Source organism: Serinus canaria, chromosome 5 (genome assembly GCF_022539315.1).
Source record: "Serinus canaria isolate serCan28SL12 chromosome 5, serCan2020, whole genome shotgun sequence".
NCBI classification, from domain to species: Eukaryota; Metazoa; Chordata; class Aves; order Passeriformes; family Fringillidae; genus Serinus; species Serinus canaria.
This window is the reverse complement of record NC_066319.1, coordinates 15,405,475-15,420,854: the sequence shown is the minus strand read 5'-3', so window position 1 is coordinate 15,420,854 and position 15,380 is coordinate 15,405,475. Positions and strand designations below refer to the sequence as shown.

The following is a 15,380-nucleotide window of genomic DNA, read 5'->3' as shown; positions in this document are numbered from 1 at the left end:
CTTTTCTCTTCTCTTTTGGGGGGGGTGGGGGTGTGTTACTATTTATAGCTGTAAAGGACGGAGGTGCAGAAAAGAAGACATCACTGTGGGACACTGTGCTGGAGCAAGTGAGCAGCTCTGGGATCCTGCTGTTATCATTTGGACTGATGAGCAGGAGCCACACAGGATTACAGCTATTGCCATGACCAGATGGATCATGCTGATAATTCAGGACAGCAGTTACACGCATAAATAGCCTGGTGAACCTCCAGCTTTGTTGGTAAGTCTGGATGAGTGAATGTGGCTTAGAGACAAAGGGGTTATGAATCCATGGCAAGCCCACAATCAGGGACATACTCAGCATAAGTAATTAGGGAATGGAGCCAGCTTCTATTCATTCCTGGTCCCTGCTGCCATGTAGGCCATGGGCTGTGACTGAGGGACACAGAAAGTTTTGATGAACGTGACAAAGCCCTGGACCCAAGCCCTGAGGGCAATGGGATGATTTTGGAAGAAGCTGACTTGATTTCTGCATACATGTGTAGGAAATGTTTGATAGCTAACAGCTCATTTCTGACCATGGGATGCATGGCTGGGAAGACTCTTATCAGAGTGTGCAAATACTTGGCTCAGATGCTGCTCCCTTACATCCTTCAGTGGAGGGAAGTGCCCAGGCAGGAAGAGGGCAGGTTTCCCCACATGGCACTGTGCTTGGGTGACAGGTTCATATTTAGCTTGGTGAGGTGCTGACCTTGGCTGGAGCTGCTCAGTGATGCCTTTTCCAGGCATCCTCCTGTGCTCTGGTTGTGTGACTTACCACCCTGCTCCTGGAGAAGTGAATGAGCTTCCTGGAAGCATAACACAGTGTGAGAGCAATTTATATTTCTAAGGATGAACGAGTGGGCCAAAGTGGGTCTCAGCTGAAAGCTTGGGAAATTTCATCCTGCTTCTACTGGTAGCTTTGAGAGGGGAGGGGGTTAACTAAAATCCCCAAGCCTGTTAATATGTGGGACACTTTTTTTTTTTTTTAATATACTTTTCTTGGGGGAAAATGGGGGAAAAAAAAGAAATGGGAAAAGTGAGGAAGGAAAAGGAAAAAAAGAAATAAAGAAAGAAGAAAAAACAGGGGACTCTCTTTGGTGAGCAGCCCTGAAGCCCCCAGATGCTCTTGTTACCCAGTGACCAAAGAAAAACATCCTGAGTGATTCTGCTGAACTTGATGCAATTGCTTGCAGTACCAAAGCCACAAGCTTAAACAAAACCTGTTCATCAGAGCAGATTTAGAGATCAAATAAGAAGAGGAAATCAGGAAACGCTTCTCTGAATTTCAAACTGATAGTTTTAATGCAAAAGACCTTTGCTCTTTTCTTTTAAGGGGTAGAGGGAAATCCCCTCATGAATGCACCCTCAAGCTTTCCTGTACAGAAATACAAAACCTCCTCCAACCTATTCACAGAGGTTTCTCCCTGCACCCCAGGCTGCCTGGTGATATTTAGGAGGTGGCAGCGACTTTTAAGGGATGGTGGTCAGGTTTGGGAGGTTCCTACAGCCCCCCCAACACCTGCCCCTGCGGCTCCTATCTATGTGTAGGAAATTTTGTTGTGAGCTTCCCCTGGAGGGCAAGAAGAAGGGAAAAACAAAGAAATAAACAAGAGCACATATAAAAATGGGGAAAAAAGAAAAATGGGGGGAAGAGATGGGAAAAAAGTTAGTGATGATGAAAAAAGGTAAGGGGATGGGGAGGAGAGGGAGAGGGAGAGGGAGAGGAGAGGAATAAGTGGGAAAGGAAGGAAGAGAAAATTCAAGAGACGAAGAAAAAAGAAAAATAAAAAAAGCGGATAATAGAAAAGGAGGGGAAAGCAAAAAGGAAAAGAGGATTTAGGAAAAAACAGAAACTGGGAAAAGTGGGGAAGAAAAAGGAAGAAAAGAAAAGAAAAAAAAAGGAAGAGAAAACCGGGGAAACAGCAAGCGACCCCCTGTTTCGGGAAGGCGAGGGGGTACCTCCGCCACCCCTTTCCCGGGGCGTGTCCAGGGGCGTGTCCAGGGCGTGTCCCAGAGGCGTTTCCGGGGCGGGGCGCGGGGGCGGGTGCTGGGCGGGTTTTCTGTGCCCGCCGCCGCCCCGGTCAGCCAGGCAGCACAGATTTGGGAGAGCCGTCGCCATGGGAGTGGAAGGCTGCACCAAGTGCATCAAATATCTCCTTTTCGTCTTCAACTTCATCTTCTGGGTGAGCACAGGGGCGGCGGGAAGGGGGCCTGAGTCCCCCCCAGCCTTTAAATAAGGAGGCTGCAATATGGCCCGTCTGCCTGCGCCTGGGTTTAGCCTCCTTCTTGCCCCCCAGCATTGAGACTTGCTGTCTGGGATGTGCCTTAGGGGCTGCTTATTTTTCTTGTCTTTTTTTTTTTTTTTTTTTTTTTTTTTGAGGGCGGAGGGGCTGATCATCCTTTGCTTTTTTATCTTAATACATTCATATGTATGTAATTGTACATGTATATCTATTTATGTACATTTTTTAAAATAGATATGCAGAGAGAGAGGTAGAATCGTAGGATGATTTGAGGTTGGAAAAAACCTTTAAGATGCTCGCGTCCAGCCGCTACAGATGTTTCTGGGCGCCTTTCGGGGTGGGGGGCAGAGCCGGGGGGGGCTCCCGCAGCCCCTCTTGCTGCGGGTCTGCGCTGGGGAAAGCGGCGCTCCCGGGAAGGAGGGCGGGAAGGAGGGAGGGAGAGAGGGAGGTATGGATGCAGGGATGCTGCCAGGCGGAGGGAGAGAGGGAGGGAGGGGAGGCGCCGGCCGTGCCGCCCGCCGCAGAGGAGGGGGCGTTCAGCAAACACGGACGGTCTGGGGCTGGCCCCGCGCCCCCCGCCCCGCAGCGGGCGGCTCACCGGGACCCGGCCGCCCTGGCCCCGCGCCGGGCACCGCTGCCCCCGCCGCCCGGGAAGTTATTTTAGGATGCAAATTCTATCCAGGCTGGAGAGGCTGCCTTTCCTGAGAAAGTTTTTCTTGAAATAATCCATCCAGACATGCGGCTAATTTAGCAAAAGGCGGCGTATCCCGGTTTCCCTGCAAACCAGGTTTGTCCCGGTTAGAAACAGCCTCCGGCAGCGCGAGGTTGGTTGGCAAGAGTCCCTCTCTCCCTGCTCCTGCGCTCGGGGGGAACGAGATATGCCCGAGCAGGCTGCTGGTTTCGTGGTTTAAATATTCTGGTTTCCATTCCACGGAGTGCTTTTTTTGTCTTGGAAGTGAGTCCAGCCCCACCCTGGCAGGCTGGGCACCGCTTGGATGCCCCTTGCCCAATGCCCTGTGCCCCTTGTCTGACATCCCGCTCTGTTGTCGAGTATTTGGGATTTTTTTTTTCCCAGTGATTGCTTACAGCAGCGAATGTGGCAAGGGGGGCTGGAGAAGTGGGAAGGGGACCGATGGCTTCCAGAGCAAACCCTGCCTTGGCTCTTGGAGTGGCACTGCCTGGCTGGAGCAGGACTCCTCCCTGGGGGTGCCTGGAGAAGCTCTCTCGGGGAGGGGAGGGGGGGAGGGTCCCCATCCCTGGGGGGACCCTGGGGGTGTAGGGCTTAACCAAGGGAGTGCTCCCTTCAGGCCGTTCGCCTTGTGTCTGGGTATAACACTGGCCAAGGGGGAGGTGACAAGCTCTGATAACAACGGTGTTGATTGATACCTGATGTGTTGCCAGCTGCGTGAAGGAGAGATAATCTCGGGCTGGTTTTTTTTAACCTTTTCCTCCACCCTTAAAATGGCCGGATGGAGGCGGGTATGGTTGTCTGTGAAGTGTTGTTCCTTCCGAGTTACTGTGCTTATCCCAGTTTTTTTTCCTTGCCTTCTGGTCCCGATTTCCTGCCATTCTTGTTGAAGAAGCTGCCAGCTGTGCTTGTGAGGAAGGGTCTCCTGGGTGGCAGGAAGGATGCTGGGGGCTTTGCACAGCCACCACTTCTCAGCAGGATCAGCTGTTGACCTCAAAGTCATGCAGAAGAGCTGATCTTTTATAAACGAGCATTTTGCTTCCAAGAGGAATTGCCAATCTGTATAATTTCCCCATTATGACTTCAGGTGCCTCTTCCTACCCTTTTGGAGGGTGCTCCCTGTGAGTGGGGGTAGGTACTTCCCAGGAGGGGTGCCTGTGAGCTGGGACTCACTGGCTCCCCAAAACAGCTCTCAGTGCTGGACTTGCTGGTCCCCTCGTTCTGTCTCCTGTGCAGACTGGGAGCCTGGACTTCATTAGAATTAACAATGCTTTCTGTTGGGCTAGCCAGCTGAATGGTGGTTGAATACCAGATCTTGGAGTTTTCAAGCACTTTTTTGTTGCTCTTTAAACTAGTAGGTGAGGGGAATTTTAGGTTTACCACAAAGGCAGGTTAGCTGCCAACCTGGCACCCCCAGCTGGGGAAGGATTCTGTGGTTAACAGCAAAGTGTGATGATCCTTTTTGCGGCCTGACATTTAAGGACAGAACGTGGTGCTGAGCACCCTTGCTGCAGGCTGGCTGTCTTGGGAAACCACCTCTAACCACAGGGAGGTGTGAGACAGGGCACCTGCAGCCCTTTAGTCCTGCCAGCTGGTTATTATGCAAGGCCTGATGGGCTCCCCGTGCTTATTTGCTTATGATTTGCCTTATGTGCAGCTGCTGCTCGGTGCTGTTGATGAAAACAAGCCAGAATCAGAGCCCAAAGTTTGGCAGGCACCATGCTGAGCTGCACAGGAGCTTGTTCTAGTGCCCAAGAGGAAGAAGGAAGCAATTCTCAGCCTTAGTAACTCTGATAACTTTTTTATATAGCCCTGCTATCCTGCTGGAGTGTAAATAAACTGACACCCCTCTGGCTTCCTCCCCCTGTGTTCCCCTGGCAGCACAGGGGGAATTTCAAAAGCTGCTGTGTTGAAAAAGGAAAAGGTGACCCTGCTGCCAGCTCCTTGTTCATTGTACCTGAGATGTTTCAGTTTGATTTGATTTATTGGGGCTGCTTTTCCTTTGAGAATGCATTCTTGAGAAGAAGATGCCAAGATTGTGCTTGCTCCAGGGTGGCTCTCGAGGGAGCAGTGGCTGCTGCATGGACCACATGAACAAACATGTCCCAGGAGAGAGGGTCCCCACGTGTTTCACAGTGCACCCTCCTACTGAAGAGGTGGAGGAGGTCATGGTCAGCACCTGCGGGCTTCACCTGGTTAGCAAAACACAGGCTGGAAAGACAAAAGTTTTTCTGTGCTGCCAAGTTGTCCTGAAACCTTGGGGTGGCTGATGGCAGGTGGACACTGCCTGGTGAGAGGGAGCAGTAGCTGTTACTGGGCAGTTTGGCTGGTGTGGTGGGCAGCCTGAGCAGGGGGCTGCTTCTCCATCCCATCCCTAGAACTGGGCTGGCCAGACTTGGACTGCTCTCCTGAATTTCCCAAGCCCAATAGCAGAGTTCAGTGTGTGGGGCTGAACTGACCACTGCTGCAAAGGGTCCCTGGGGAGGCTGAAGGAAGCCAGCAAGCTATTTTAAAATATAATTAAACATAACCAAGGAGGAATTGACTTGCTTGGAGAAGGATCGCTCAAGCTTATTAGCTAATACAGCCCATGGCAGTCTTCCAGGTCGAGAGCACTGTTGGCTGCCCTAGCAGAGAGGTGTCTAATTAAAAGGAAGAGCTTGCTCCTAATGCCATTTTCCAGGCACTGTCTAACTCTTCTGTGTGTTGAGGGGATGCCATACAGCCTGGGTGCAAAGGGAAGGAAGGTCAAGAGCAGAGGGAAGGTGGAAATGAGAGTGTCTCAACAGGGGTGATGGAAAGGGAAGAGGTAGAAGAGCTGCATATTTTCTTGTGCAACACTGGAAGATCTGTTAACTGTAGCCTGGAGTGTGCAAAGGCTGCTCAGGGACACTTGGTGTTGGTGATGGGAGGTGACAGTGTGGGGAGGTGGCAGCTCTCTGTGGCAGTTGTCCCAAGGTAATGCTTTTGCTGGGTGACACATGACCCTCCCATTGTGGTGGGGAGGGTGGCTGTATACTACTGCTTTAAATGAAGAATGGAAGATCTCAGGGTTCTGTAGCTCTGAAACAGGTGTTTGAAATAACTGTGGACTAACAAAGTAGCTTGGATCTTGTTGTGAGTGCAGGTGTGGGCTGAGCATGCTCCAGTGCCACTGGTGGCAGTGCCAGGCTGGTTGGGCTGCTGGTCTCCCTGGGAATTGCAGAGAGCCTGGTGAGCAGCAAGGGCCTCATGCTGGTTTAGCATCTTCTTCTACAGGTTTTGTTTGGAATCCTGGGACAATGTACAGGGAAGTATATTCAAGTATATTCCTTTGTGTGTCTGACCCTGCAGCTGCTTAATACCTGTCTTTGTAGGGCAAGGGAGAGGTTTCCTTAGCAGGCACAGTACCTACACTCAAGTTTTGTTGCTGATGTCTCTTTGCGATATTCTAGGGCACTCTGTCAAGTGAGCACAGCCTTTCCATCACCTACAAAACCTCTTCTGAAGTTTCTGTGTGCAGAAGGCTGCCCTGTGGGGGTACCCCATTGCATTAATGGGCTGGGCTGCAGCTGAAAGGAGGGAGCACTGCTGGCTGGAATGGGGATTGCTCTGTTTCCTTCACGTTATTCTGCTATCAGCCACTGTAATACTTATCTTCTGCAAGAGCATTAACAGTGAGAAACACTTTGATCCCCCACTGTGGAAGTGCCTTTCACTGTACTATTAAGAATGGAAAGCAGTTGTATCACCATTGTAGTTAAATGCTTATGTATGGGGCCAAATTAATTTTAAAGCAGTATCTCAAATTGTTTTCCTCTCTGCTGAGGGCAGTTAGACCCTGGGAAGTGCTGCTTCTGTCTGCAGCAGGGATCAGCTGGGGCATGCTGGCAGTGGCCTTTGGGCACAGTACTCCCCCATCGTAGGACCCCGCTCCTGGATTTTGGTGCTGGATTCCCATTCTCCTGCCATCCATCAAGCTTTATTTGGCCTCTGGCATGCTGCTCCTCTGGGAGTGTTCCTCTGGAGCATGTTTTGAAAAGCTCTGCAGTGTTGTAGGGCTGGTAACTATAGGCACCAGTGGAGAATTTCGCTCCGGCTGGCAGCTCTATTAATAGCCGCAGCTGGAAGGTGTGCTGCTGGGAGCAGGGCTGCAGGCTGCTCTCCTCCTCTTGCCTGCAGGCCATGCTGCTCTTCCCACATGCCTTTCCTGCAGTTCCCGGGCAGGCCTTGCCTGCAAACTTTCAGCCTGACCTTTAGTGGCCGTGGAGCGCCATGGCTGTGGAAGGCAGCAGAAAACCCTCGCCTGTGCTGTCACAGAGCCCTATCTGCCCCTGCTGCCTGTGAGTGCCTGTGCCCAGATAACCTTCTGGCTTGTGGGCCTCTCAATCTACAACTGTGTGTCTTACGTGAGTCCCTTCCCCTGCTTACATCCTCCCAAGGGACTCCAAGGCATCCCAGAGTCCACCCCACCATGCAGCCCAGCAGTGATCTCTAGCACATCTCACCTTAAAATTTCAGCTGGCTCTTCGGTGTGGAGGCTTGACATTGCAATATGGAGATGGTCTCAGCCTTGAACCCAAGTTCCCAGGTTCCTGGGCCACCATTCAGCTGTCAGCCCTTTGCTGCACTCCACACCCTTTCAGCAGTTCCATGAGGTGCAGCAGAAAAAAAACTATTCTTCTGCCTTCCAGGAGGTGAGGTGCAGGCTGTGGGAAGGTGTGGTGCTGCTCCAGCACATTCCATGTGTCCCCCTCTTTCCTGATTCAGTCCTCAGGCTGGTGGTGCAGGACCTGTAATGTGCTAGCATGGATCTTGCAAGGGCTAGTACTGCCCTTCCAAAGGTAGTTTCCATCGAGTTATGAGTCTCTATCTCCTTGCTTTTTTTCTACTTGTGCTATTTCACCTAGACACCCACAAATTACCTGGGAGTAAAGCATTCAACCCCAAATTAGCAGTTTGTTCTTGGCCATATGAGGGACTTTTGCATGGGAAGATATTTCAGCCTTGGCAAGCCACTTTACTTTTCGGCATCCTGGTTCCCCACACCTGAAAGGAGGGGCATTCATTGTCACTCCATCTCAGCTGCTTTGCAGGTAGTGTTGGAGAGGAGCCATGGGGAGCCCTGGTTGGACTTCTCAGGTGGGGTCTGGGTACAGCCCTCACGAAGGGCTCTGCTTCCAGGTGGGGTAAGGGAAATTGCAAACCTCTGCGGCATGAGAACCTGTTAACAATCTCCAGTCATCTGCCTTAATCATAAACCAGCTAAAATTCATTAAGCTTTCTTGGCAGCATCCTGCTTCTTGTTAGTAACTGTGGTATTTCCCAGGCACCGTGGCGTGAGTTCTGCCAGCAGCGTTTTTCCAGCAAGGCGGGAGCCTCTCGCAGCCCTTGGGCTCTCACAGCTTGGGAAGCAGGACCTGGAGCCAGGGCCAGCCGTGGCTGTGGGAAGTGGCACTGCTAAAATACAGCATTATGAAACTGCTGGCACCTCCACAGGATGCCTGTCTGCTTTGCTTTGGCATGCCTGGCAAGCTGCCCTATAGCCAGAACTTCGTTCTTCTCCTCCTCCCTTCCAGGAAATCTGTTTCAGAGAAGGGTGGAGGGAAGGGAGCAGGAGGAAACAGGCTGGGGGCTGCAGAAGGGACCGGGGAGGTGATGCACATCCTGGCATATGTCAGTTTTAGGGAGCAACAGGTTAAGGTGGGGGCAACTAAGAAGTGGGGTACACCACATTAAAAGGGGAATGGGGGTCATTCCTGGCACCCCTAATTCATTAAAATTTCTTGTAGAGAAGAATGACTAAGCTGTGAAAAAGGGGCTTCTTCCCTTGCCCCACAGCTGGATCTGGAAATTTTAGGGTCAACAGCATGTCCATCAGTGAGGCTCAGTCCTGGAAGGAGCCTCACTATGTGCACCATGGATTGGGCACAAACCAGGACTGCACATGTGCTTTCATCATGGTGCTCATCTGGTGATACTTCCTCACATGGGCTACCATGCCATCACCCCCTGGGGACACAGGGCATGCCTTTTCCTGCCTCTAGGCAGCATTCCACCGGGACTTTCCCTCCCCCATGTGTCAACCAGGAACAGCATTCCTGAAGAAGCAAGCCTTAGGCAAGGAGGATCCAGCTGGAAAAGTCTAGCTGTCTGTGGAAGAAGCAATAAATCTCTGGTAGCTGGAAAATAGCGGTAAAGAGGAAATGTCGGAGCCTGCAGCACCACCTCTGCTGTGCCGGGAAGCTGCTCAGGGTGGGAGCTCTGGGGCCAGCCCCATCCTGGAGAGCACCACTGATGTGCCTTCCATGGGTGCCGTGGTGCTGGCAGCACAACAGCAGGCTGGGCAGGTCGGCTTTTGGAAAGCAGGTCAAAGTCCCAACACACTGCTGGCATTGCTGAAGTTGCAGCTTTTAGATTATTGCAGTCCCCAAAAATTTAAATGGAGAGCTGTGCTGGGCACTCAGACCATATCACGACAGGTGATGGCCCCAGCCTCTGCAACAAGCTGGGAACAGAAAGATCAGTGGGATAACCTGAGTGAGATTACAGATATCCACAGCAGAAAAAAACCCTGATGTATATGAGGATGGAGGGAGAAAACATCAAGCTTTTATCTGGAACAAATTGTTCTATTAAAAATGAGATTATCCCAAACAAGGTACAGTGGAAGGCAGAGTTACTGTGGCAAGCTGACAATGTTTTCTCCCTCTTGTTTTCTTTGCTTTGGGAAGAAAGAGCCTTAATTCTGTTTTGGGCTTCTTGGAGGTGGGAGGATGTATGGTTCTCATGGAAAAAGTTACTCATCGTAGCCCAAACGCTGTTTTCATTAGTAAGTGTATGTCATTTTCTCTTAAGAAATACAGCTGCTATTGGATTAAAGCTTCCATTCAGAGGTCTTCCATGCTCTATTAAAAATGCAAATGGAGTCAGGCAGTGTGGGACAGATGTGTGATGTTCCTGGGGCACATTCAGGATGAAACCAGGAACATCTGGAGTTGGTTCAGCTGGCTGTCTCAGGCAGACCTCACTGCTGGGGTGGGTTTGATGCCGTAGAAGAGGCTCCATCCCTCTAGCTGGTGTTCCCAAATGATTAAAACTGTCTTGAAGATCACTTGCTGCCTACTTTTGAGTTCTGTCAGGCATTTTAAGGCAGATTTGGTTGGAAAGGAGCTGCTGGTGTCACCCCAACCTCTCCATGGGTGGCAGGGCAGGGTGTGCTGGGGTGGCACTGCTGAGTGTGGAGTGCAGCATGTCAGGGCAGAGCAATATGTCCTTGCAGGGAAAAAACCAAAAATGCTGCAGCCTTTTTTCTTTACCTCTTCCAGCCAGAGAAATCCAAACCTTCCTTGGGATGTCTTCTCTCCTAGCAGCTACCAAGAGAGCTTTACTTTGAGTGGCCTGGATTAATTAGGGGGCATATTCTTTCCTCTGAGAGTAAAAAACACAAACTTTGTTATGCCCTCAGACAATGAATGAGCCGCTCCAGGCTGGATTTGAGTAACTTTGTGCAAAGCCACAACCTGCCTTATTTGGAGCTGGACTTGAGCACAGACTGGCTTTCGTGACTTTTCTCCATAGCCAGTGTTTGGAGAACCTCAGGCTGGCCTCAGTGCAGGAGGGATGAGGGACTGTGCCAGCAGGGAAGTTGCATTGGTAGTTGTGGGAGAAGTGTTAAAAGCCTATTACTTTGGCAGACTGGGGAAAAGCAAAGATTTCCTTTTTCATCCAGGAGCTGGTGGGGATTTTCTCGCTCTGATAGTGGAAAAGCCCCGAGAGCAGTTTGCCATGTGAGTTTGGAAATGGTGTGAGTTTGCCCCAGCTTCAGTGGCATTTCTGGAAAAATCCTGTGGCTAGGATTTGGAGAAATGAGCAAGGAGGAAACCACCAGCTGAGCTCCCGGGGGGAAAGCCAGGCTCCCATCGACAGCCTGTCTTGCAGATCCCAGTCCTCCTGTGTTCCTTGTTGTGCTTGCACAACTTTACACCTTTCCTGAAAAAGCCCTGCTGCTTTTTTTTTTCTTTTTTTATTATTATTTTTTTAAATCTGACTTTCATGGTGCCTATCATGCCTGTAGCTGACCTGTTTCAGACTCTGTTAGAAGTAGCATGTTTCCACTTCTATATACCCTTTGGTAGTTTTCTTCCCTTTTTTAAGATGAATGGCTTCAGGGATTTAGGACACTCAAAATTAAATTGGCAGTTGAACAGGTGATTTCAGCATTTCACAGCAGTGATATTGCAATTCTTAAGGGTTTGGGTTTTTTTCCCAGATGTTTGTATTTTTTCCCTTCTTGGTTATACTTTTAAATGGCAGGGGGATGTCCCAGTGAGTCCTGCTGGAAAAGCTCTCCCTTGAGTTCCTCTCTGTGACACCTTCCCTGCTGTAGTGCTCCATATCCGCTCCCACCTCCCACGGCCATTCCCAGCCCCTCCCTGAAAGAGAAAACAGTGAGGAAGTCAGTCAAAGACCTTCCCATTGTTTGTGCATAAATATCCCAGTGGCTGAGTTGATGTCCCGTGAGCAGCAGGTCTCCTCCCACATCTGGAGTGTGTTTTTGTCCTTTTCCTAGTCAGTCCTGCGTGTCACTGTGCACACGTGGGTGTGGGTGCTTGGTCTTTATGGTGTTTCACAGCATGGCAAGGCAGCAGTCTTGGCCTGGAGGCCCCCAAAAATGATATGGTGGTGCTTTGGCCTGACCCCAGGCTTTGCTCCACTTCAATTCCTGTATTAGGGCATTAAGGAAAGCTCTGTGTGCCTGAGGAACACTAGGTGTGTTCGACTGGAAGCCTTCCCTGGATGGGAAGTAGTGTGCATGCAAAATCTGGGGGCAGAGGGGAAAAATGGCAGCTCCCCCACTTTCTGTTTATACCTCACAGAGAAATGAAATGGGGTGATAACTGCCCAGTTATCAACTGGGTCTGATTGTAACTTCTGTTGAAAAGCTCTCCTAAAATCCTTCGTGGCACATCTCCTCCTGCTTGCTTCCATTGAAGGTAATGATAAAGCATAATAAAATACCTCTTGGGAAACAAATCTCCTGCAGGAACTGGAAAGGGCTTTGCACCTCCCCAGAATGAGGGGGTCTTCTTATAAAGCAAGGAAGATCATATGGCTCATTATCTGTGGGGCGCAAAGCATATTGCAGGGGTGATGGTTAGAGAGGACGTTCTTGTGTGTTTGTGGGAGGATGAAAACCAAAAAACTGAAGACTGGCTGAAAAGTGCCAGTCTGGGTCTGATGTGGCTGGAGCAGTGCATAACCCTTGCTTCCCTCTGTTTTCTCCCCAGCTGGCAGGAGGCATCATCCTGGGAGTGGCCCTGTGGCTCCGCCATGACTCGCAGACAACGAATATCCTGTACCTGCAGCTGGGGGACAAGCAGGCCCCCAACACCTTCTATGTTGGTGAGTAGCTCTGGGGGTGCTGCCATTGCTGCATGGCTCTGTGCCCCAGGGTGGGCTGCAGCGTGCCCAAAAGCAGGCCAGAAAGCTCCAGGTGAGCAGCAAGGAGGTCACAATAAAAATACCTCCTGCTGCCCTTGTACTCTCCAAAATATCCCCTGCTGTGCCAGCCAGAGCCTTTGATAAGTGTTGGCCATGGCCCAAGAGCAGAGTCCAAATCCACATCAGCTCTAAATGCAAGGGGACGTGTTGTGGTGCTGTGGGTTTTCTCCAGAGCACGTTTGGGAAGAGGGGGGACTTCTTGGAAGTGTGTCTTGTTTCCTGTCCAAAGGGACGTAAAAGCAGCCGAGTGGCTGGCAATGGAAGCGAGGCTTGGGGAGCCTGTGACTCATGTTCTCCAGGAGGGGCAGGTGGAGCCTCTGTGCACTATGGTTGAGCTGAGCATGATTTTTGTTAATTTGACAGTGTGCTGGAAGCTGAAACCCCCTGTTTTTCCCCTGTTCTCCAATGATCCCTCACAGACGAGGGGGAGAGGCTTGCAGGAGGGGCTGGCTGCCAGTCAGGAGCTGGCTTGGAGCATCGTCTGATCCCATGTCCTGTTCTCACCTGTAGCTAAAATTACTTTCTGGAAAAGGTTTTCCTTCTCATTCCCTGCTTGCCCATGGAACAGCATGCCTGAGCCCTCTCCCTGGCTGTCCCTGGTTACAGAAGATGCTCCTGCTGTAAACAGCTGTGGGTTTTTCTCTCTTGCTGTCTCTCTTCTCCTGCCTGACACCCAGAGGTCTATTTGCAACATTCCCTTTTGTAGATCTCATCTTTAAAAACCTAAAAGGGAGCTCATGAGAAGTTAAACTCTCTCCTTTCAAGGAACCAGTCCAAACATCTCCTTCTTTTGGGGGGCTAACAACTGATACCTCCCCAGTTAACACTTTCTCTCCAAACCTGGGGGACTTGGTGCACGGGGTGGGGTCCCTCCCTCCTGCCTGTTGAGTATCTTTTCCTCTTCCACCTTTATTTTGTCTGTGTCCTCAGCCTTTGCTGTTTAGAAGGCATTGGGGAAGGACTGTGGGTCCCACCACCACGCTGACTTTCCAACACCCGTGAGCAGCCCATGATTTGAGGCTGGCTGTCTTTTTAAAGTTATATTCAGCAACAGATTGGCCTGGATTCCTTCTGGCAGCTGTAATTTCCATGCAGTAATAACAGCAGAGCATTTCTTTCAGTTGCTGCCTTTCCCAGCCAGACCTCTGGAGTCTGAGGACTGGGATTTCTTTTTGCTTCCCCCCCACCCCTGCTCCCTCACATTTTTTCCTCTCTCTTACAACTGATACTCCCTCCTTTTCCTTCTCTGGCATGCAGTATACACACGCACACAATGTTCCTGCTTTTGGGAACAGGAATCTCTTTGGGCTTGGCCTCCAGAGCTCTGTTGTTCTGGTTTTTTTTCCTTTGCAAATACCACTTTTTGGTGTCTGGCACAGGGCGCTGGTCCCGGGATTTGTCAGGAGGCTTTTAAAGGCCAGCCAGGCTTTGCTGCAGGACGGGGGGAAGCAATAAACACTGTCAGAGGAGGAACACTTCCATCATAGGGTGTGTACTGAGTGAAAGGGAAGTAGGAAAGCAGGGATTTGGTGTCTCCTGGTTTCTTTGTGTGCCCTTTTCCCTAGCCCAAAGCTGGAGCTCTTTGTTAAAGGCTGTTTTTCCAGGGTGTCTCTGTGTTATGGGAGAGGAAAAATACTGGATTTGAGGGCAACGGGGAAGTGGGAGAAAGAAGCTGTGGGGAACAACAAAACTACAGAGTACCAGGCATGATACTTCAGGCTGCAGCAGGAGCAGGAGAGGAGCAGTCCTTGCCCTCAGCTCCCAGACCAGCCCATCACAGCAGCCACTCCTGCAGCCCCCTGGGCACAGGCAGCTGTTCCCTGCTGGCCTTTCCAGCCCCAGGGAAGGGTTTCCTGTGGGCTGGGGCTTCCCACAAGCACCATTCCCCCTCCCCAGCAGCTTGGCACTGCCTGCACAAGTTGTCTTGTGGGCTGGCCTGGGAGGTTATTAAACGGGCCCTTGTTCGTGGGCTTTTCCTCAGCACGGCGTGCAAACCATCTGATCCCCTAACCACTTGTTCACTCTTGGCTTTTGACACTTCCATTTTGGCTCTGGGTCCAATGCTCCAGCAAATGCTTTAACTGCTTCAGCACTGTAAAGACCAAGCAGTACCAGGGATGGGGAGAGCTGGAGCACCTTAGTTCCATGCTTTCCTAACTATAAAGGAAAATACTTCTTCTTCATCTGAGTTTGGCTTATGGTCTGATAGGCATTTATTTGCTTTATTTGAAGTTCAGAAATCAAAATCCTTCTTGCTCTTGGATAACACTGTGTCTGGAATGCTTTGTCTGTCTGGAGGCTGGGAAGATGTTGGTCACAAGGCCAAAAACGTCCTCCAGGATAGCTAGAGGCATTGATAAGTTACTAACAACTGGCTAACCACTTCTCAGGTGTTTACTGATCCTACACATAAAGTACCATTGAAAAAAAACCCAAGCAAATAACAAAACTGTGATTCAGGATGTTATGAGAGCCTGTAGAAGGCTGAGCTGGTCTCTCTCTGCAGATACCAGTGCAAATTGGAACAGTTCTGATCTCTCCAGAATGAGTTAGTGCTGTGGTGTCACTGCTTTTAAGAGCACTTGGGGATCTTGAAAAAGCAAGTGACCCTGGACTTACTATTTTTGCCCTTTCTTGGTGGGATGAAAAAGCCAGGTTCCCCATCCTTCAAGGATTTGGTTATGTGGTCAGTGGAGATGGCTGTTGTGGATGAAATGCTTTGAGCAGGGCAGGAACAAAAACTTCAGCTCTTGTGTGCCTTAAATCCCCACCCCAGGATTTCACACCTGGCCCTTGCTGGGCTGCCTGTGTGCTGGAGCATCACTGGGTGCTGGTCCCTGTCACTGCCCTTCCTGTGCTCTCCCCAGGCTGCCTGGCAAGGAGTGGAGCTCAGCAGCCGGATGGTCTCGGCTTTGCTCTCTCCTGCCAGATCCAAAATAGGAAAT

The 15,380-nt window shown here is 50.6% G+C and overlaps 1 protein-coding gene across 2 annotated transcripts in view; it reads left to right on the top strand.

The window, feature by feature from the left end:
* The first annotated feature begins 2,039 nt into the window (after window positions 1-2,039).
* Window positions 2,040-15,380, top strand: part of CD81 (CD81 molecule) — a 548,624-nt gene continuing 535,283 nt past the window's right edge. For both annotated transcript variants that reach the window (XM_050975681.1, XM_009102198.4), the window contains exons 1-2: window positions 2,040-2,204; window positions 12,222-12,336. In XM_050975681.1, coding sequence (XP_050831638.1) covers window positions 2,139-2,204; window positions 12,222-12,336 — 181 coding nt within the window. In that variant the 5' untranslated portion in view covers window positions 2,040-2,138. The remainder of the gene's footprint in view (window positions 2,205-12,221; window positions 12,337-15,380) is intronic.